Here is a 22,997-nt window from a genome sequence, read left to right on the forward strand (position 1 = left end):
TAAGAATGCACAAAGGAGGTTGGGAATACTAAGACAAAAACAAAATGAACCTAACAAAATGATCCTAACAAGAAAAGACAAATCTTTCACAGTCATTATTAGTGATACCTGACAGTTTGAGACCAACAACTAAAATTTAGTTGTGAAAGGTGGTAATTATTCAAAAGAAATGGGATAAGTAAAGAAAATGAGGATGAGAGATGTGACAAGGTATAGAAAGGACTAATTATCCACAAGTTATAGTCAAATATAGAAACCCAATGAAAAGGAAGAGGACAAGTATAGTAGAAAATATTATTATAGAAATCACCATTGACATATGGACTTAAATTGTATCTAAAGATGAGATGACATATTGAAGAAAAAAGATAAAATTTTTAGAATATCATGTATAATAAAATTGAGATTGAATTTAATTTTTCAGACATCTGCAACAAATCTTGTTCAGATCAAATAAGGACAAGTAACAATTTCTTTTTTTAATTTGTTTATTTATTTTCATCCATATGCACATGTATTCTTTTAAGTTAAAAAATTTCTTTCCACCCTTCTTTCTCACTTCCCTGCCCTCAGTGGTAAACAGTCAGGTTAGAATTGTACATACATATTTTGTATAAGCATGCATACATATTAGTCATTTTGGGTATGAGGAATTAGGTTTAAGGGAAAAAGATACATGAGAGATAATTTTTATAAAGTGTTTATCAGATTCTGAAGGGTTGGGTTTATTTTTCTTGTTTTGTTTTGTTCTATTTTTCTTCCTCTGGATGGGGTAACATTTTCCATAGCTGTTCTAATATAGGTTTCCTATCTCTCTGAACTGTGAGAGGAGCTGTTTCCATTTAGGTTGATCATCTCACAATGTTGTTTTTAATGTGTACATTGCTTTCTTGGTTCTTCTCCATTTGCTCAGCATCAGATCCTGTAAGTCCTTCCATGTTATTCTAGAGTCTGACCATTTATGGTTTCTTATAGAACAATAATATTCCATAGTATTCATGTACCATAGTTTTTTTTAGCCATTCCCTGATTGATGGGCATCCCCATTTGTTTTGTTTTATAATGTTAGAACATTCAACTTTTCTTTTACCTCTGAAGATGCAAAATGCTAAAAGGGGTTGGACAAAGGAACTGAAAGATGTTTGAAGACATCTAAGTTTCAAGGAGAATTAAAAAAAAAAGACGTACAAATAACATCAGTAACTCAGGGCATCTAAATGCATTTTCCAAAGTGGTAATGTGAGACTCTTCTTAAAATATAACTTGAATTTTTCAAACTGGTAATATAAATCCTTTTTAATTACATCAATTACAATTGATACTCATACAATGTTGAATTAACAGTACCTTAACAATGATCTCATTTAGTCCTTAGAAGACAATGAGAGATTTCTATTTGGAATCGCTTTCTTTTCAATTAGTAATTGTGTTATTTTTACTGTTTTTAATGGATTTATTTTTATAATTGAGTAAGACTGATACAAAATTCCACATTTTTTCCATCAATTTTGATGTTGTAGATTTAATGTATTTCCTGGAGGCATTGATAGGTTATTAGAAGATAAATATAATTCTGGAAATAACTTTAGAGATCACTGAATCTAGCATCTTAATTTTACAAATAAAAAAATGAAAAAGATTTAATCCTATATCTTCAGCTTCCAAATATGGTATATTCCTTATCTGACCTCAAATTTAAAAGACTTATTGTAACTCACATCAACAATGTGCTTCAGAGTTAGTATTTGAACCTAATTTTACCTTATTCTAAAGGGGGTGCTTACCTCCCTATTTCATAGTAATTATAGGGTTAAAATATAAATTTCTTGGGGAAAAGTAAAAGTACTTCATGTTACAATTTCTTATAGAGGAAAAAAATACTACAATCTTTCATGTTCCCTAGATACAGGCACAATAAATTTCAAAGAGTTCAGACAAAAATAGCCATAATAGGTAGAATATATATATATATATATATATATATATATATATATATATATATATATATATACATATATATATGTATTTATATATGCATATATATATGCTTATGAAGTTTTAAACATTTTGTATATGATACATAATTTAGTTATCAAAAAAGTCTTGTCAGGTTGGTATTTGAGGCAAAATTTCAACTCAGGACTTTCTCACCTCAAGTCATCCTATTGGATGTAAGTATAAATCAATGTTCCCACTATTTAATTCAATGTATATTTGTTAAGAATATCTTATATGGATGACTTCTGGCCAAGATGGTGGAGAGAAGACAGGCACAGTTCTAAAGTCTCCTGATCTCTTCCCCATCTATCATATGAAACAAGCCTCTTAAAAGAAATCCGACCCACAAAACCCAGAAAGAAAAGCCAGGAGAAGAACATCTACCTCAAGATTTGTCTCCAGAGAAGCTTTGGCCGAATTCCAGCGGGTGAGTCTGGGCTCAGAAGGAGGATCAGCCCTGGATCAGCCAGATTAACAGCTGAATTGAAACCAGGAGTCAGAGGCCTGAGAGCTGGACCTGCTGGATCAGAGGTGGGACTGGACTACAGGGGCTTGGGTCGGCGGGGCAGCAGAGGCACTAGTGTTGGTGCTGTCCCCCTGGAGCTTGGGGACGGGGCTGAGGGGAGAGTTCTGGTGCAGGATTGCTGAGGATACCATCTCTGGGCTCCTCTGGTCTGAGGAACTCTGAGTCCCATTACAGCTCAGACCTCTTCCCAGAGCAAACAAATGCAAACTACTTCTGCCTCAGGCCCAGGTGTGTCAGCAGAAGAACCAGCCCAGCTGAGGAATGACCTCAGGCCAGGGTAAAACCCACCATTGATTGAAGGCAAAACAATTCAATAGCTCCAACTCCTCCCTTCAAGAAAAGGGAGAAGGCCTCGAGCAAGGTCACATACACTCCAGAGAAAGCAACCAGCACCTCCTACTGGCCAGCCAGAGAAACTGCACTCAGGGAGTAAAGCCTTTAGCGATCCCAAGCCCCGGTGAACCAGCCCCCTCCACAACTCAAGGTATTAACAAAATGAAAAAGGGTCAGCAGAAAGGTGGATCCATGGAAAAATTCCTGGAAGGGAAAGACCCTAACTCAGAAAGACCTGGAACTTCTGACAAGAATACAATCTCGTCTCCAGCACAGAAAGACTTCCTCGAAGAAACAAGGAAGGAGCTTAAAAATTTGGGAGAGAAAATTAATACCTTGCAACAAGAAAACAAAAACCTTAGAAAGTACAATTGGCCAAATACAAAAGGAGAATAAATTGGACAATTACAAAATGAGAATAAGTCTCTCACAGCATCAACTGGACCAATACAAACTGAGAATAAATCTCTCAGATCCTCAATTGGACAAATACAAAATGAGAATAATTCTCTCAGATCCTCAAATAGGTAAATGCAAAAAGAAATTAATTCTCTCAAAACCTCAATTGGTCAAATTGAAAGCTCTTTCAAAAGTAGAATTGACCAATTGGAAAAGTTGTTGCAAAAGGATAATGAAGAAAACTCCTCCCCCCAAAACAGAATGGAGTCTACAGAAACTAATGATTCCATGAGACAGCAAGAGTCAGTTAAACAAAATCAAAAAATAGAAAAAATAGAAGCAAATGTAAAATACCTCATCAACAAAACCACTGACCTCGAGAATAGATCGAGGAGGGGCAACCTGAAAATTATAGGACTTCCTGAAAACATTGAAGAGAAAAAAAGCCTGGACTTAATATTACAGGATCTAGTAATGGAAAACTGCCCTGATATCAGGGGAATCAGAGGGGAAAGTAGTTATTGAAAGAGTACATCGATCCCCACCAGAAAAAAATGCTAAAATGAAAACACCAAGGAATGTTATGGCCAAACTCCAGAACTAGCAGATAAAAGAGAAAATACTGCAAGCAGCCAGAAAGAAACGATTTAAATATCTATCAAGGAGCCACAGTAAGGATCACTCAGGACCTGGCTACACCAACATTAAGGGATCGAAGGGCCTGGAACGAGATATTTCGAAGAGCAAGGGAGCTTGGAATGCAGCCAAGAATCTACTTTCCAGCAAAGCTGAACCTTCTCTTCCAGGAAAAAAGATGGACATTTAATGAACTGGAAGAATTCCAAAAATTTCTGATGAAAAGACCAGAGCTAAACAGAAAATTTGGACATCAAACAGGAGGTTCAAGAGACACATGAAAAGGTTAAAAAAAAAGCGGGGGGTGGTAAAAGGAAAAAAATGGCATCCAGTAAATTGAAACTGGCTATATAACAACATGGGGTGGGATTCTCATAAATCTTGAGAATTGTAACTCTAACAGAGAGAATACACCTAGCCAGAAATGATGGACATTCATGACCTATCCATGAGACTGCTATCTAATGAGATATAACTGGCTTCAACCACACTTGGGAAAAAGACTCTAATAACTCTCAGGCATTTTGACTCTATTCGATAGATTATACTGAACTAGAAGGGACAGACACTCATAATTTTCTATAACTTAGAAGGATCTAAAAAAAACTACCTCCTTCAAAAGAGGGACAGGAAAGAGACTAGAGGAGGGAGGGGATTGAATAGGGTAAATCTCATTACACTAAGAGGTACAAAAAACCTATGGTAATAGAGGGGAAGAAGGGAGCAGAGGAGAGACACCTGAATCTTCTTCTCATCAGACTTGGCTTAAAGTCAACCTACACATACTCAGTTAACTTATAAAACATCTAACCTTTCAAGAATTAAAAGGGGAAAAGGGGAGTGGGGACAGAGAAAGGGAAGGGGAGTGGAGGAAATAAGGGGAAATAACAAAAGGAAGGGAACAGGGAAAGGGGAAAGAAAGGGGAGGGTGTGATATAGAAGGGCAAACACACTGAAGGGGGTGGTATTCAAAAACAAAATAATGGGGAATATGGATAAAGGGGGGGTAAAGGGGAAAAATACAAACAGAGGGAAGATAGCACAGAGGGCAATAAAGAATTAGTAATCATCTCCTTGAATGTGAATGGGATGAACTCTCCCTTAAAAGGTAAGCACATAGCAGAGTGGATTAAAAACCAGAATCCTACCATACGCTGCTTACAAGAAACTCATCTGAAGCAGAGAGATACATATAGAGTAAAGGTAATAGGTTGGAGTAAAATATATTTTGCTTCAGCTGAAGTAAAAAAAAAAGCAGGGGTAGCAATCCTTATCTCAGACAAAGCAGCAGCAAAAATAGATAGCATTAAAAGAGATAAGGAAGGAAACTTTATCCTCCTAAAAGGTACCATAGAAAATAAATTCATTTCAATATTGAATATATATGCACCCAGTGAGGCAGCACCCAAATTCTTAGAGGAGAAGCTGAAAGAACTAGAGGAAGACATAGACAGCAAAACTCTACTAGTGGGAGACCTCAACCTCCCGCTATCAAATCTAGATAAATCGAATCATAAAATAAAGAAGACAGAAGTTAAGGAGGTAAATAGATTGTTAGAAAAATTACATATGGTAGACTTATGGAGGAAACTGAATGGGGATAGAAAGGAATATGCCTTTTTCTCTGCAGTACATGGAACTTATATAAAAATTGACCAAGTACTAGGACATAAAAACCTAATGATCAACTGTAGAAAGGCAGAAATAGTGAATACATCTTTCTCAGATTACAATGCAATAAAAGTCATATGCAATACTGGGCCAAGGAGATATAGACCCAGAACAAACTGGAAACTGAATAACCTCATTTTAAAAAATGAGTGGACCAAAAAACAAATTATAGAAAGAATTAACCATTTTATCCTAGATACTGACAATAATGAAACAACATACCAAAACCTATGGGATTCATTCAAAGTGACTCTCAGGGGATATATTATAGCTGTAAATGCTTACATGACTAAATTGGAGAAAGAGGAAATCAATGAACTAAATATGCAACTAAAAAAATAGAGAAAGAACAAATCAAAAGTCCCCAATTAAATACCAAATTGGAAATTCAAAAAATTAAAGGAGAAATTAATAAAAGCAAAAGCAAAAAAACTATTGAATTAATAAATAAAACCAAAAGTTGGTATTATGAAAAAAACAAGAAAAATTGATAAACCTCTGGTCAATTTGATTTTTAAAAAAGATAGAAGAAAACCAAATTGCTAGTATCATAAATGAAAAAAGATGAACTCACCACCAATGAGGAGGAAATTAAAGCAACAATTCGAAATTATTTTGCCCAACTCTATGACAATAAATTTGATAATCTAAGTGAAATGGATGAATATTTATAAAAATTAAAGTTACCCAGGTTAAATGAAGAAGAGATTAAATACCTAAACAAACGTATCTCAGAAAAAGAAATTCAATAAGCCATTTTTGAACTCCCTGAAAAAAATCTCCAGGGACTGATGGATTCACAAGTGAATTCTACCAAACATTTAAGGAACAATTGGTTCCAATCCTATATAAACTCTTTGGGAAAATAGGGAAAGATGGAACTCTGCCTAACTCTTTCTATGAAACCAATATGATACTGTTACCTAAACCAGGAAGAGTTAAAACAGAGAAAGAAAATTATAGACCTATTTCCCTGATGAATATAGATGAAAAAATCCTAAATAAAATTGTAGCAAAACTATTACAACAAGTTATCACTAGTGTAATACATTATGATCAAGTAGGATTTATTCCAGGAATGCAGGGTTGGTTCAGTATTAGGAAAACTGTTAGTATACTCAATTATATCAACAACAAACCTATCAGAAACCATATGATCATATCAATAGATGCTGAAAAAGCTTTTGACAAAATACAGCATCCATTCCTATTAAAAACACTAGAGAATGTAGGAATAAATGGACTGTTCCTTAAAATAATTAGCAGTATCTATTTGAAACCATCAACAAGCATTATATTCAATGGGGAGAGGCTAGAGGCATTCCCAATAAGATCAGGCATGAAACAAGTGTGCCCATTATCACCACTACTATTCAATATTGTATTAGAAATGTTAGCATCAGCAATTAGAGGAGAAAAAGAAATTGAAGGAATTAGAATTGGGAAGGAAGAGACAAAACTCTCACTCTTTGCAGATGACATGATGGTCTACCTAGAGAATCCCAAGAAATCATCCAAAAAACTATTGGAAACAATTAGCAATTATACCAAAGTTGCAGGTTATAAAATAAACCCTCATAAACCCTCAACTTTTCTATATATGTCTACAAGAAACAGCAGGAAGAGATAGAAAGAGAAATCCCATTCAAAGTAACCTCAAACAATATAAAATACTTGGGAGTGTATTTGCCAAGAGAGACTCAAAATCATTTTAAAAACAATTATAAACCACTTCTCACACAAATTAAATCAGATTTAAATAACTGGGCAAATATCAACTGCTCATGGATAGGTAGAGCTAATATAATAAAAATGACAATTCTACCAACGATAAACTATCTCTTTAGTGCCCTACCAATCAAAATTCCAAAACACTTTAACAAGTTAGAAAAAACTGTAAGTAAATTCATATGGAGAAATAAAAAGTCAAGAATTGCCAGGAGCTTAATGAACAATAGTGCAAAAGAAGGTGGCTTAGCCCTACCTGATCTAAAATTATATTATAAAGTACCAGTCATCAAAACTGTTTGGTATTGGCTAAGAAATAGAGTGGTGGACCAATGGAATAGACGAGGTGTAAAAGCAAGAGATGATTATAGTAATCTGCTGTTTGATAAACCCAAAGAGTCCGGCCATTGGGATAAAAACTCCCTCTTTGATAAAAATTGCTGCTATAATTCGAAGTTAGTATGGAAGAAACTTAGATTCGACCAACACCTCATACCCTTTACCAAGATAAGATCCAAATGGTTACAGGACATAGACATAAAAAACAATACTATAAGCAAATTAGAAGATCAAGGACTACTCTACCTGTCTGATCTATGGAAAGGGGAACAGTTTATGACTAAGGAAGAGTTAGAGAACATCACCAAAAACCAATTAGATGATTTCGATTACATTAAATTAAAAAGCTTTTGCACAGATAAAACCAATGTAACCAAGATGAAAAGAAATGTAGTAAATTGGGAAACAATCTTTACAACTAATGATTCTGACAAATGACTCATTTCTAAATTATACAGATAACTGAGTCATATTTTTAAAACAAAAAGCCATTCCCCAATTGACAAATGGTCAAAGTATATGGAAAGGCAATTTACAGATGAGGAGATCAAAGCAATCCATAGCTATATGAAAAAATGCTCTAAATCATTAATTATTAGAGAAATGCAAATTAAAGCTTCTCTGAGGTACCACCTCACACCTCTCAGAATGGCCAATATGACCAGGAAAGATAATGATCATTGGTGGAAGGGTTGTGGGACATCTGGGACACTACTGCACTGTTGATGGATCTGTGAACTCATCCAGCCCTTCTGGAGAGCTATTTGGAACTATCGGCAAAGGGCAACAAAAATGTGCATACCCTTTGACTCAGCAATGCCACTACTGGATCTATACCCTGAAGAGATGATGAAAAAGTGTAAAAACATTACTTGTGCAAAAATATTTATAGCAGCCCTGTTTGTGGTGGCAAAGAATCGGAAATCAAGTAAATGTCCTTCAATTGGGGAATGGCTTAGCAAACTGTGGTATATGTATGTCATGGAACACTATTGTTCTATTAGAAACCAGGAGGGATGGTATGTCAGGGAAGCCTGGAGGAATTTACATGAACTGATGCTGAGTGAGATGAGGAGAACCAGACAAACACTGTACACCCTAACAGCAACATGGGAGTGATGTTCAACCTTGAAGGACTTGCTCATTCCATCAGTGCAACAATCGGGAACAATATTGGGCTGTCTGCAAAGGAGAGTGCCATCTGTATCCAGATAAGGAGCTGTGGAGTTTGAACAAAGTGCAAGGAATATTCCATTTAATTTAGAAAAAATACAGATATCTTATTGTCTGATCTTGTTACCTCTTAGACTTCTCTTCTTTAAGGATATGATTTCTCTCTCATCACACCCAATTTGGATCAAGGTACAACATGGAAACAAAATAAAGACTGACAGAGTGCTTTCTGCGGGGGGGGGGGGGAGGGAAGCAAGATTGGGGGGAAAATTGTAAAACTCAAACAATATCTTTAAGAAAAATAAATTATAAAAAGAATATCTTATATGAAATTCAAAACAAAGTAGCCAGAAAAGATGAAGTTCAATCAGGAGTGAAATTTCTCAAGACACACAAATAAAACAATACAGAAGAGAAGAAATGAGTTGTCAAGAGAGCTATATTGCTATCTAGAAGATTCATAAAACAAAGAGATTTTATCAAAAGCACTTTCAGATTAAGCTAGAATAGTTAATGAATGATGACATTGGTAGTAATGCAAGAGGAAAGGATAGCAGAAATAAAGGTGAGGGCCACAAAAAGAGACTTTATTAATTTGTTTGGTAAGTATAGTTACATTAGTTTCTAAAAAAGACCATCACTTCTAGCCTTGAGCCTACTGGCTGAGAGCTGTTTATTTTAGATTCTTTTGATTGCAGAATATTAATTATATTGGCAGAAAGAAAAATATTAGTTAGGGATACAATAGAAGATGATGTATAACTTTTTGGATCATTGATAGCAAACAAACAGAGAAATGAAAGGTCCACATAGTTATATTTAGTTTCCCTTTACTTGTAGTACGAATTTAAATAGTTCCATTATAAAAGAATACTTTGAAGTTTCTTATAAGTTCATTACTCATCTTCATATCAGCCATACTGAAATCAGTGTTGTTTCTTGAATTTTTTCCTACCATCATGTTTTGACACAGACTATCTTTTATGTTCAAATTTACTTCTCCAATTTCTCTACTTCAGAGAGTTCCTAGTTTCCTTTGTTTGGTCTCTATTATAACCTCCTATAACTTTTTCATGATTAATCTAGTTCATTTTCTCTATTCAAATCATGAATTATTTTTGTTTTTTATATATTTGGATTGTATGTATAGAATGTGATTTCATTGAAAAAATTTTCTATTTTGTTTTTGAATGCTCAGCAGCCAATAAATGGAATTGGAAATAGCTTACAGTTAATGATTGTTCAATTGATGAATTGTTGAATAATATCTTGGGATACTTATATATTGTAAGCTGAGATTGCCTAGTGGCTATCAGTATATTCTGAAAGTTTATGGTACAAAGCCCAGGTGAAGGTGAAATACAGCGATTTCCTAGAATGGACTATTTCATGAATTAATATCTTATATCTAATGTAACACTACAATGATTGGATCTGTTCACAACTGTTCCAGCAATTCAGCAATGTGAATTTTTATTTTTATTTTACAAATATAAATATTTAACATATGCATATAGTACATATTAACTTCTCCTTCAAAATTCCCCTTTAATGAACGATTATGATTTAGAGATGTTCCTGGGTTTCTAAAGATTTGCCAATACAATAGAAGCAAACCCCTAAAAGCAATAAAGGTTGTACTTATGTGATCAATGACCAATCAAATCAGAGTATTTTAAGGTTATTCATTGAATTATGATATTATTCTATAAAAAGCTAAAATAAATCATTTATTAAATCATACAGTTTCCCTCGGAAGCCTATCAAGATGGTGGTGTGAAGGTAACATACTCCCAGAGCATTTCCTTATAAAAGTTAAACAAAGCCTCTGCACAGACAATATGGCTACAAGTCACACCAAGAAAAAAGAGAGAATCTGAAGAAGTTTTCAATGACATTGTATAGGATCTTCAGTGAAGGTATGGATTGTTGGGAGAAAAGGGGAAATAAAGAATAGCTAGACCAGAGAGTTGAAAAGCCAGTGGGAGTCTTGTAGCCACATAGCCAGATCTCAAATGCCTGAGAACAGCATATGTCCTGGCAGTTAGATAGCAAGCCAGCAGGGAGATTCCTAACCTTAAACAAAGTCTGAACCCTGGGAACACCAGGCAAAAGAGAACTAGGTTGGGTACAAACTACTGCATAGGCAGAACTTAGACATTTTAAAGGAGGAAACAAACCTTTACAAAGGCAAGGTCTAGACTGAATAGGTAACACCTTGGCCAAGAACAAGCCAGAAATCAGACTCCAGCCCCAAAATAGAGCTCAGACATTTAAAGATGATTAAAAAACATAAAAGAGCTCTCACTATAGAAGGTTACTTTGCAGAAAAAGATAATAGCAATGTCACCATAGAAGAAGGAAACAGTGAAAAATTTACTCACAGTGGGAGGCTCAAAAGTATCTGTGAATTGGACTAAAATCCAAAAGTTCATAGAGAGTTTAAAAAATAATTTACAAACAAGAGAAGAGAGTAAGAGGAAAAAGAGGGGAAAAAAGAAATGAGAGTCAAGCATCAAAATTATGAAAAACTCCTTTAAAAGTTTAAAAAATAACTGGAAAAAAGAATGTAAATTGCAAAATGAATGACTTTGACTATAAAATCAATGTTGACAAAATTAGAAGGAAATCAGAAAGCTTGGAAACAATATTTACAACTAGAAGCTGTGATAAAGGTCTCATTTCTAGCAGATATAGAGAATTGCATCACATTTATAAGGTTATCAGATGGGCTAATATGAGAAAAAGAGAAAATGATCAATGTTGGAAAGGTGATGGGAGGATGAGGACATTGATGAATTGCTGGTACAGTTGTGGACAGATCCAATCATTGTAGAGAGTAATATGGAACTCTGTCTAAAAAGCAATAAAACTGTTCAAACCCTTTGACCCAGGAATTCCAATTCTAGTTTTATAATCAGAAATTATAAAAAATGGGGAAAAGTCCTACATGTTCCAAAACATACATAGCAGCTTTTTGTAAATAGCAAAGAATTGGAAATTGAGAGGTTGCCCATCGATTGGGGAATTCCTAAACAAGTTATGTTACATGATATACTATGGAATATTATTGTTCTATAAGAAACCATGAATGGTAAGATTGAAGAGAATCATGGAATGAATCACAGGATCCAATGCTGAGAGAAGGGAGCAGAAACAAGGGAACATTCTACACATTATCAACAACATTGTGAGTTGATCAGCCTTGATGAATGCATCAAGCTCCTCTCAGCAGTTCAGAGAGCTAGGATGATGCTCTCCCCTTCCAGAGAAAGAAATACAACAGACAAAAAAGCAAAAACAAAAACCTTCAGAATCTAATGAAGACTACATTCACCTTTTGAAAATTTTATCTTTTATACTTCTTTCCCTAACCCTAATTCCTAAATTACTAATGTGTAAATATGTTTAACACAAATGTGTATATACAACCCCTGACTGTTCACTGCTGAGTGATAGGAGGGGGGGAGAAGGAAGGGTGTAAGGAAATTATGTAAACATATATATATATGTATGCATATATGAATGAATGTTAAAGCACATATTTGAACAATTAAAATATCAATTAAAGAATGAAGCCTTTGAGCTCCTAACCTAAATAATTAAAAACACTGTCAATTTTTGTACAGATGTTAATAAAAATAAAAATGTGTTTTTTCTCAACCAAGTTTACAAACCCATTAAAATCTATGCTCATATTACGTGATTTTTGCACAATCTTGTCAGGTTGGTACTTTTGTTGATCTAATTTGATAGATAAGGAAATTGAAGCTTGCTATAATGCTTAAGAATGCTTGTTATAAACAGACAAATAGAAATGTTTTTAACGCACAATTAGATCATAACAATTAATGAGGGAAGACATATTGATAATTGCTCCTAAAATATTATAATTTGAAAATAATTTTCATTTTTAAAATAGATACAAAATAGGAAATAAACTTGCTTTCTATTAATTTATGAATTACCCCAAAGAATTATAAATATAAATATCAGTATAAGAAAGAACAGTAGCAGAAGACATTTTTATCATGAAAATATAGTATATGATCTAAGCATTCTTTGTATAAAAGTCTAAAACAAATTAATCTAGGATTTGCAGTTCTATCTTCTTCAATCAAAGGCAAATTTAACTTATCAAGTGTACTTCAAAATAGGGTGAAAGATACAGTTCAATCTCAGATGTAATTGGGAAGCCCTTAATGAATCTCTCTTAAGGAACAACTTGTGTTTGCCTCAATCAGCAAATCAACTTCACAAACACTTTTCTAGATCATAAAAATCACTGTGCTACTAAAGCAAAAATTTTCATATTCCCATCAAATATATTTGACTCAAAAAACAAAAATGATTTAGTTGACTGTCTAGTTCTTTTTCATCCATCTTTTAACAAAAGTTCCCTGATACCTATAGAGCTTTGAAAAAGATGTTGTATCACAAGACAAAGCAAAAACAACCTAGAGAGATCATATACAATTTTAATACCTTCTCCAGCAACACAGTTGTTTAAAGAGGACACATCTAAGTCAGAACAATAATGGATAGTTAACAGAAACCTCATTCTTTTTCGAAGACAGCAAATAAATAAACTGTTTCTATAAATAAAAAAATAAATATACAATTATTATAGGTGCTATTTATCTAGTTTTATCCACGTACCTAATTTCATAAACAAAATCTTGAATCATTAAAGCTAAAATTAGATAGATTACTACAATTACCAGATAATTCATTAATATAGCAGTTTTAGTCAACTTTTTTCAAGTTTAACAAGTTATTCATATCAAATTCATATCAAATCAAATTCATATTCATATCAAATCAAATAAAGTAATAGTAATTATTTTGAGAGATCACAATTCATTCTTAGTTTGATATTTTCCTTTTCTTAATACTAAATATAACTGACAATTAAATATCACATAAATTAATTTCTTATAATACTTTCCTATTTACTTTGCCAAATAATTGAATAAATATAATTCATATCTTTCCTACAGTTAGACAATGTCAACAAGAACATAACTTTGGTGATGCCTTTAGCTACTTTTTTTCTGTCATGATTTCATTTCATTTTATACCTATAGTATTCCTTAGAAACATACCTTATTTTTCAAAGCAGTCCACAATATTTCTTATTCACACCCTCATTTTCTTTCTTTGAACAACTACAATTTTCAAGCATCATGTCTCCCACTTCTAGTCTCTACTGTTCAAATAACTATCAAGTGTACCACTGGCAAGTAATTAACAACCAATTATATCACTTCTACACTAAAATAAGCCTTCATTCAGTGTCCACTACAAACTATATAGAAATAATATGGAAGATATAACTAGAATTACTCATTTCCTTACCTGTTTCACATCATAAGCCAGAAGGACAAATCTTAGGTCTGGTGAAACGGAATGTCTTGATGCTTTAAAGGTAACCTAAGAAACAATGAGAGAATTAAAATTGTTTGAAAAATGAAATATTTGAATTTTATGCCCTACTGTTAATAAGGAAGCAAATAATATTCTGTGTGTGTGTGTGTGTGTGTGTGTGTGTGTGTGTGTGTGTGTGTGTGTGTGTGTCTTTACTAGGTGTAGAAATGTAAAAAGTACTGAACTTACAGTCAGGAAAATCTTACTAACTGTCTAATCTTGGTCAAGAAATGCTTTGTCTCTTAGTTTTAGTTTCCTCATCAGTAAAACCAGGATAATAATGGCATGTACTTCATAGATTTTTAATAAATATCCAATGAGATAATATGTACCACACTTTGAAAACCATAAAGTGCCGTATAAATTGTAGTTATTGGAAAATTCTCATCATTTCTATCCCAAAAAACTTTTCTGTATTCATTATCCCCTGAAAAGCAATATTCTACAAGAAGAAAACAACAAAGAAGCTTAAACCTCCTCAGATTATTTCCCACCAGGCTGCATGATTTCATCATACCTAAACATAAAATAACCTCTCAGTCTCTTTTAACATTTTTAAAAATTTTTTCCTTTCCCCATTAGATTGATATTTCCTTGAAAGCAAGGGCTTTCTCATAACTTTCTTTGTATCCCCAGTGCATAGCATAGTATCTGACATATAATAAATGCTTAATATATATAACCCCAATCAATTTTTGAGACCATTTTAGACAATGGAATAAATATTTTAAATAATATTAGAAAAGTCAAAGTTTTCTTTCTGTTACTCAACAGTTATTTTTTATGGAGGATGGATTACCAGCTATTAGATTGATTCTTTTTAGGTTATACAGGCACAATCATTAAATATATTTTCATATTAGTCTTAGTTGAAACAAAGAATTAAAATAGAAGAGAAAAATCATAAAAAAAAATAAAGTAAAAAGTGATTTGCTTAGATCAGCCTTCATACTCTATAGTTCCTTTTCTGAATGTGAAAGGCATTTTCTGTCATATGTCTGCTATAAATTACTGTATTGTCGAGAAGAAGTGAGTCTACCATAATTAATCATCAAACAATGTTACTATTGCTATGTACAATGTTTCCTGGTTCCATTCCCTTTACATAGAACCAGTTCATTTAAGTCTTTCCAGGATCTTCTGAAATTCGCCTGCCCATCTTTTCTTTCTTTCTTTTTTTTTTTTGCAAGGCAATGGGGTTAAGTAGCTTGCCCAAGGCCACACAGCTAGGTAATTATTGTCTGAGACCGGATTTGAACCCAGGTACTTCTGACTCCAGAGCTGGTACTTTATCCATTGTGCCACCTAGCCGCCCCCCCCATCTTTTCTTATGGAAAAATATTATTCTATTAATTCATATGCCATAACTTATTTAACCTTTCCCCAATTGCTGGGCATCTCCTGACAATTTTTAATTCTTCACCACCAAAAATTCTCAGATTCTTGCAAATATTTTGTACATGTGGGTCCTTTTCCTTTTTTTAACTGAAATTTTTTTTATTTTCATGCATTTGTATATGCATATTTCCAAGTTATAAAATTTCCCTTCACTCTTCCTTCCACCCCCCCCCCCCCCCAGTACAGAACAGTCAGGTTAGCATTTTACACACATATTTTCTTAAATATATTTACAAATTAGTAATTTTTGGCAACAGGAATTAGGATTAAGGGAAAAGAGATACATAAGAGATTTTTATAAAGTGTTCATCTGATTTTGAAGGATTTTTTTTTTCTGTGTGTTTTGTTCTTCCTTTGGTTGGGGAAAATATAGACCATTACCAGTCTAATACAGTTGTCCTAGCTTTTTGAACTGTCTAGAAGAGTGGCTTCCACCACAGTTGTTCATCTCATAATGCTGTTGACGTGTACATTATTCTTGTGGTTCTACTCCCTTGGCTCAGGATCAGATATCATAAGTCAAATATTCCATGACTCTGGAGAGTCCAACCATTTATGGTTTCTTATAGAACAATAATATTCCATAGTATTCATGTACCACAACTTGTTTAGCCACTCCTCAATTGATGGACATCCCCTCAATTTCTAGTTCTTTGCCACTACAAAAAGAGCTGCTATGAATATTTTGGAACATGTAAGACTTTGCCCATATTTTAAAGTTTCTTCTGGATATAGTCCCAGAACTGGAATTGCTGGGTCAAAGGGTAAGAACAGTTTTATTTCTCTTTGGGCATAGTTCTATATTGCTCTCCAGAAAGGTTGGATCTGTTCACAACTCCACCAGTGTAAGGGACTGTTTTTTGTGTGTGTTAGTACTGTAAACTTTTATCATCTGGTGTCCTCTAGCACCAGCATTGTTTTACTAAGTGCCACAAGAGTGGGAGTGGACCAGGGACTGGGGAGGATATTTAAGCACTTGTATTTGGCTTAATAAATGGAGATCTTGGAGAACATGGAGAATTAGGAGAACTTTAAGGAGAACTTTTCATCCTTGTCTCCTGCCCCTTCAATGTTCGCCTGGGTAAGGATAAATAAGCGGCAGGAACATAATACATCCTGAGTTGCTAGTCTAAAAGGAACCTAACACAGCAGCAATACATCAATGTCACAGTCCCCCCACATCCTCTCCGATATTAATCATCTTCCCTTTTTCTCATCTGGGATAATCTAATAGGTGTTAGATATTACCTCATTGCTGTGTTAATTTACATTTCTGTAATCAGTAGTGATTTGGATCATTTTTTCCATATGATTACATATAGCTTTGATTTCTTCATTTGAAAACTGTTCACATCTTTTGACCATTAATAAACTGGGAAATGACTTGTGACCTTATAAATTTGACTTATTTCTCTATATCTTTTAGAAATGAGACCTGGACATACCTACAATTATTACTATTAATTTTTTTCTTTTTAATTTCAATTTTTTCTCTCCCCTTTATCGCTCAAGTGAATCTATATTTTTGGGAGGAAGGGGGTATTTAGTTTACTCTTAAACAAGAATATTTTATTAATGTATAAAAAAATATTTGTACAAAATGAGAATAAATAAATATTAAATACAGAAAAAGAGAAATGAGACCTTTATCACAACTTCTAGTTGTGAAGATTGTTTCCCAGCTTTCTTATTTCTTTCTAATTTTGGCAACATTGATTTTATACTAAAAATCATTCAATCCGCAGTTTATAATTTCCTCTAATTCTTGTTTTGTCATAAATTTATCCTTTTTCCATAGATCAGATAGATAACAATATTTTTGGTCTAATATGCTATCTATGGTATTGCTCTTTATGTCTAAATCATGTACCCATTTTGAACTTATTTTGGTATATGGTGTGAGATGTGGCTCTATATCTAGTTTTGGCCATACTGCTTTCCAGTTTTCCTAACAATTTTTGTCAAATAATGAGTTCTTATTCCAAAGGCAAATATCTATGGGTTTGTCAAGTAGTAGATTGCTATAGTCAATTACTGCAGTTTCTTTTCAAACTATCCTAACCCACTGATCCATTACTCTATTTATGAACCATAACAGGCAGTTTTGATGACTGCTGCTTTACAGTATAGTTTAAGATCTGATAGAGGTAGATCACTTTCCTTTACATTATTTTTCATCAGTTCCTTTGCTATTCTTGCCCTTTTGTTTCTCCAGATGAATTTTGTTACTATTTTTTTCTAGCTTAGTAAAGTGGTTATTTGATAGTTTGATTGGTATGGCATTGAATAAGTAATTTAATTTGGATATAATTGTCATTTTTATTATATCAGCTTGACCTAACCATTTTGATATTTTTTCAATTATTTGATAATTTTTCAATTATTTAGATCTGACTTTATTTGGGTGAGGAGAGCTTTATAATTGTGTTCATACAATTTCTGGGTTTGCCTTGGGAGTAAGATTCTCAAGTATTTAATGTTATCTAAAGTTAGTTTAGATGGAATTTCTCTTTCTATCTCTTGTTCTTGGACTTTGTTGTTCATATATAAATGTTGATGATTAATGTAGATTTATTTTATATCCAGCAACTTTGCAGAATTTGTTAATTGTTTCAAGGAGCTTTTCATATGATTTTCTTGGGTTCTCTAGGTATACCATTATATCATCTGCAAAGGGTGAAAGTTTGGCTTCCTCATTGTCAATTTGGATTCCTTAAATTTCTTTTTCTTCTCTTATTGCTACTGCTAACATTTCTAACACTATATTGAATAGTAATGGTGATAATGGGAATCCTTTGCTTTACCCCTGCATTTATTGGAAATGCTCTTAGTTTATTCCCATTAAGTATAATATTTGTTCATGGTTTTGATAGACACTATTTATTTTTTTGAGGAAAATTCAATTTATTCCTAAACTTTCTAGTGTTTTTAATAGGAATGATGTATTTTATCAAAGGCTTTTTCAGAATCTATTGAGATAAACATATGATTTCTGTTGGTTTTACTATTGATATGTTTAATTATGTTGAGTGTTTTCCTAATGTTGAACCAGCCCTGCCTGCCTGGTATAAAACCAACCTTATCATGTTGTATTATCTTGGTAATAATTTGTAGTCCCAATAGTAAAATTTTATTTAAGATTTTTGCATTGGTATTCATTAGGGAAAGTGGTCTATAATTTTTTTGTCTGCTTTGGTTCTTCCTAGCTTATGTATCAGCATCATGTTGGTATCATAAAAAAAGAGTTTGACAGAACTCCTTCCTCTCCTATTTTTAAAAATAGTTTATGTAGAATAGGATTTAATTTTTCCTTAAATGTTTGGTAGACTTTACTTGTAAATCCATCTGCACCTGGAGACTTTTTCTTAGGCAGTTTATTGATTGTTTCTTCAATTTCTTTTCCTGAAATGGGGTTATTTAAGTAATTTATTTCCTCTTCTGTTAATCTGGGCAGTCTGAAATTTTGTAAATTTTTATCCCTTTCACTCAAGTTGTCCAATTTATTGGAATATAATTTGGCAAAGTAACACTGAATTATCTCTATAATTTTCTCCTCATAGGTGGTATGTTCACTCTTTCATTTTTGACACTGGTAATTTGGTTATCTTTTTTCTTTTTTTAATCAGATTAACCAGAGGTTTGTCTATTTTATTGGGTTTTCTCCCCCCCCTTTAATGATCTCTTTCAGATACAGATCTATTAATGTTGCTGAAGGATCAAAGGTTATGCACATTTCTATAGATCTTTGAAAATAGTTCCACATTTCTCTCCAGAATGATTGGATCAGTTCACAGCTTCATGATAGTGCATCAGTATCCCAGTTTTCCTACATGTCCTCTATTGAACTGGTTTAAAAGCAAAAAATTGCACATTTATGATTTATGATTGTATGACTTCACCTTTCTATTCTCTTTGCTTTATGAAAATATAATTTTATCTAATATGATCACAGGAGAAAAATCTCTAATTTCTGATATAAATCAAATGGAAAAAGAAAACTGAATTTTGTATCTGATATTGGGACAGTAGTTGAAAAAAGTATATACTCCATGGTACCTGGAACTTAATCAATGAATGCTGTTGATATCTAAAGGAACTTAACAGGTCTGATCAAGAAATATGATTAGACTGCAGATATATATATATATATATATATTCATATAAAATATAGCAATTTATGTGATCAATTCATATCTAAAAATATGGAATAAACATATTTTCCTGATCATATAAGTTTAAAAAGAAAAGGAAAGAAAAGATTTCAATTCTGACATTTTATGCAATAGATGATACTTAACTAAGTTCCCACAAATATAGAAAATTTTTACTTTAATATTAGGAATGGAGCTAACAGTATATCAGGATGAATGACATCAGAGCTTATAATATTTGCTTTCCAACATCCTCTAAATGCAAAAGAATAATCACTAGAAGTTGAAGAAAAAAAATATTTCATATTCAAATGTTCAACTAACAGCTCCCTTTATACAATCTGATATATTACAAAAAGAAGCCCCATCTATTTCACAAAATATTTATGATATCTAGGATCTCTATAAGGAAAGCTTCCAAATAGGGAGAAAATATAAAAAGGAGTAATGAATGATTTTTTTTTAATCAAATGAATCCCAAAGTAAATCTAACAGGGAAGCAGGATGAAGGTCAGCAGTCAAGAAGTTTTGGATACGTACCCAAATAAAGCCAGATTGTTTTGTGCAGCTAACAGTCTGCTGTGTGGCAAACAAAATAAAGGTCCTCTGAAAAAAGTATTTAGAGGCATAGAAAAAGCATTTCTAGAGATATTAGAAAAAATTCATGGAAGTAGAGAATCAAAGATTCACAACTAGTGCTTAATTAGCCCAAAGCCTCCTTGTACAGACATGGAAATTAAGGTCCCAAGAGATTCATTGACATGCCAATAGTCATAAGTAACCAAATAGGATTTAAAGTTGGCTCCTAAATGTACTTATAGTAGTTTTTTCACTGTAAATTGATATCTCGAGTGATTATAAAGAAAGAAAAACAGTCAAAACTCTAATAAGTTAGTAAGCAATGACTGCCTTCGAGATCAATAGAAGCACAGAAGCAAATATATACCTGAAATAGTGTTTGGTAACAGCATACACAGGTTAAGGTACTTAGATTTTAGTTATGAGGTGAAATTTAACATGCTTTCCTTAGGAGAACAGAAGACTTAAATACAACAGACTTTGCAACTTTCCCTAAGGTCACAAGAATTCATCTTCAAAGTAGAAATCAGGAGAGGGCTCTACTTTTTAGGTCCTCCTTTTTCTCATCAGTTAAAATTAGTGCAGAGCTAAATTTTGCTAATAAATAAAGGAAACCTCACCTCTCCCCCATAATTCTTCATGTTATATCCTTAGTATGCATTAACTTCACACTTTCACAGGTATGTTTGTCCCTCAGTAACAACATTTTCATATCGTTTACAGCTACTTCAATTATCTAGTCTAACACTTTATTAATTATCACCATACTGCCTTAAGCTTATACAATGTACAAACTGGGAAACTTTCCAAATTCTTTTTTGAGAAATAAGGTTCAGAACATTACCTGCATTGAGACATAGATACAGGTCACTGATTCTACATGTAATCATACTAATCATAAACTTGTGAGATACACACCTGGCAGCTAGCATGGTAGAGTCTAGAATTTTCAAACAACTTGAGAATTCCCAATTATTCAATTCATAACTGTTAAGAACATTTTACAGGAAATATAAAAAATGTGAAAAATATTCAATAAATGAAGCTCATTAAGGGAACAATGGAGAGGGTGCAAGGCTTGGAGTCAGGAGAGTCAGAGATCTAATGTCAATCAGATATCTATTAGCTATGTGACCACAGAAAAATTACTTAACATCTTTCAGTCTCAATTTTCTCATCTGTAAAACAAAGGGATTATATTTGCAAAAATTTTATGTCCCTTTCAGTTCTAATTTTATGAAACTAAGAAATATTTTTATGAATTTATTAACAACATAATAAGAATACAAAAATAAAAAAAATGAGAACACATAAACTACTATATATTCTAGGTTATTTTAATTTACCAGAGAGGTCATGAAATGCATTCAAAAATATTTTTAATCTTTTAGGAATATAAAACCGAGGTCATGTATGCTGTGCAGACAAAAAACATACGGAGACTTTACCAACAATATAGTAATTAAAAAGTAATGCACATTTGGACAAGCATAGGTATAGACACATATCACTAAGAAGTAACATGGAAGATATTAGGTGGATTATATATGCCCTCTTTGGGAACATGTAAGTTTAGATCTTCTGTCATTAAAGTTTTATTCATTATGCCACTAAATTTTCTACATTTATCTGAATATAGAATTTCCTTACATATAGGTTTCACTTTTACACTAATATATTTTTGAAATGAGAAACATATATAGAGGTACTCAGTGAAAAATGAAGATCTTGGGCTATTTTAAGCTTCTGATTTTACTCTTCTAGAGAATTCCAATTAAGAAAGCTCTCTCTACCAATGCAGATCAAAAACTTTTCTGCAATACATTGCCTTAGACAGTTGTTGGGGTGCAGAATAGTTAAATGACTTAGCCAGAGTCACACAACATGTGTTGAAGGCAATAATCTGTCTCCCTGAGTTTGAGGTCATTATGCAATTAATCCTATCATGCTGACCTTTGCATATTTATTATATTAAATACTTACTATGAAAATTGTTTATAAACATTTCTTTAAAATTAAATGAGGATGTTTTATTCATTGTTATGATCACAGATAATTGTTGCCCTCATTTTACTTGTCGACTTGTATAGCCCATGTATTGAATGTTCATCTTATGCCTGGTGTTTAGCACAGTACTAAGAATTAAGTGCTTTATAAATATTTATTGAGTAAATGACAAGTCAGATTCAGGGCTAAAATGAGAGCTATAGTCTGATTAATAATTGTATTAAATTGTATTAAATAAAGCAAATCTCCCATTTCCACCTCAAAGTGAATACCAAATGACATTAAAATAAATATGGAGTTAATCCATTTTATATGTTTCCATGTATATATTTACTAAATGGAGTTTGAATTTCTCCATGCAGTCTAACCCTAGCAGTGAATGGACCAGTATATTCTATTAATCTTCACTCATTCTGCTCTTTTGTTAGTGGTAAAGAATTGGAAATTAATGGAATGCCCATCAATTGGGAAATGGCTAAACAAGTTATGGTACATTAATACTTTGTAATACTATAATCTATAAGAAACCATAAATGGTCAGTCTCTAGAGAAGCATGGAATGACTTATGGGATCTGAAGCTGAGCAAAAGGAGTAGAACTAAAAGAACAATGTACACTGCAACAACATTGTT

General features: G+C 32.9%; 1 protein-coding gene across 1 annotated transcript in view; it reads right to left on the bottom strand.

Annotated features, from left to right (window-relative positions):
* Positions 1–22,997, bottom strand: part of DPP10 (dipeptidyl peptidase like 10) — a 1,029,304-nt gene that overhangs the window by 458,653 nt on the left and 547,654 nt on the right. Inside the window, exon 5 of the mRNA XM_074215016.1 lies at positions 14,162–14,236. Coding sequence (XP_074071117.1) covers positions 14,162–14,236 — 75 coding nt within the window. The remainder of the gene's footprint in view (positions 1–14,161; positions 14,237–22,997) is intronic.

Source organism: Macrotis lagotis, chromosome 1, assembly GCF_037893015.1.
Source record: "Macrotis lagotis isolate mMagLag1 chromosome 1, bilby.v1.9.chrom.fasta, whole genome shotgun sequence".
NCBI classification, from domain to species: domain Eukaryota; kingdom Metazoa; phylum Chordata; class Mammalia; order Peramelemorphia; family Peramelidae; genus Macrotis; species Macrotis lagotis.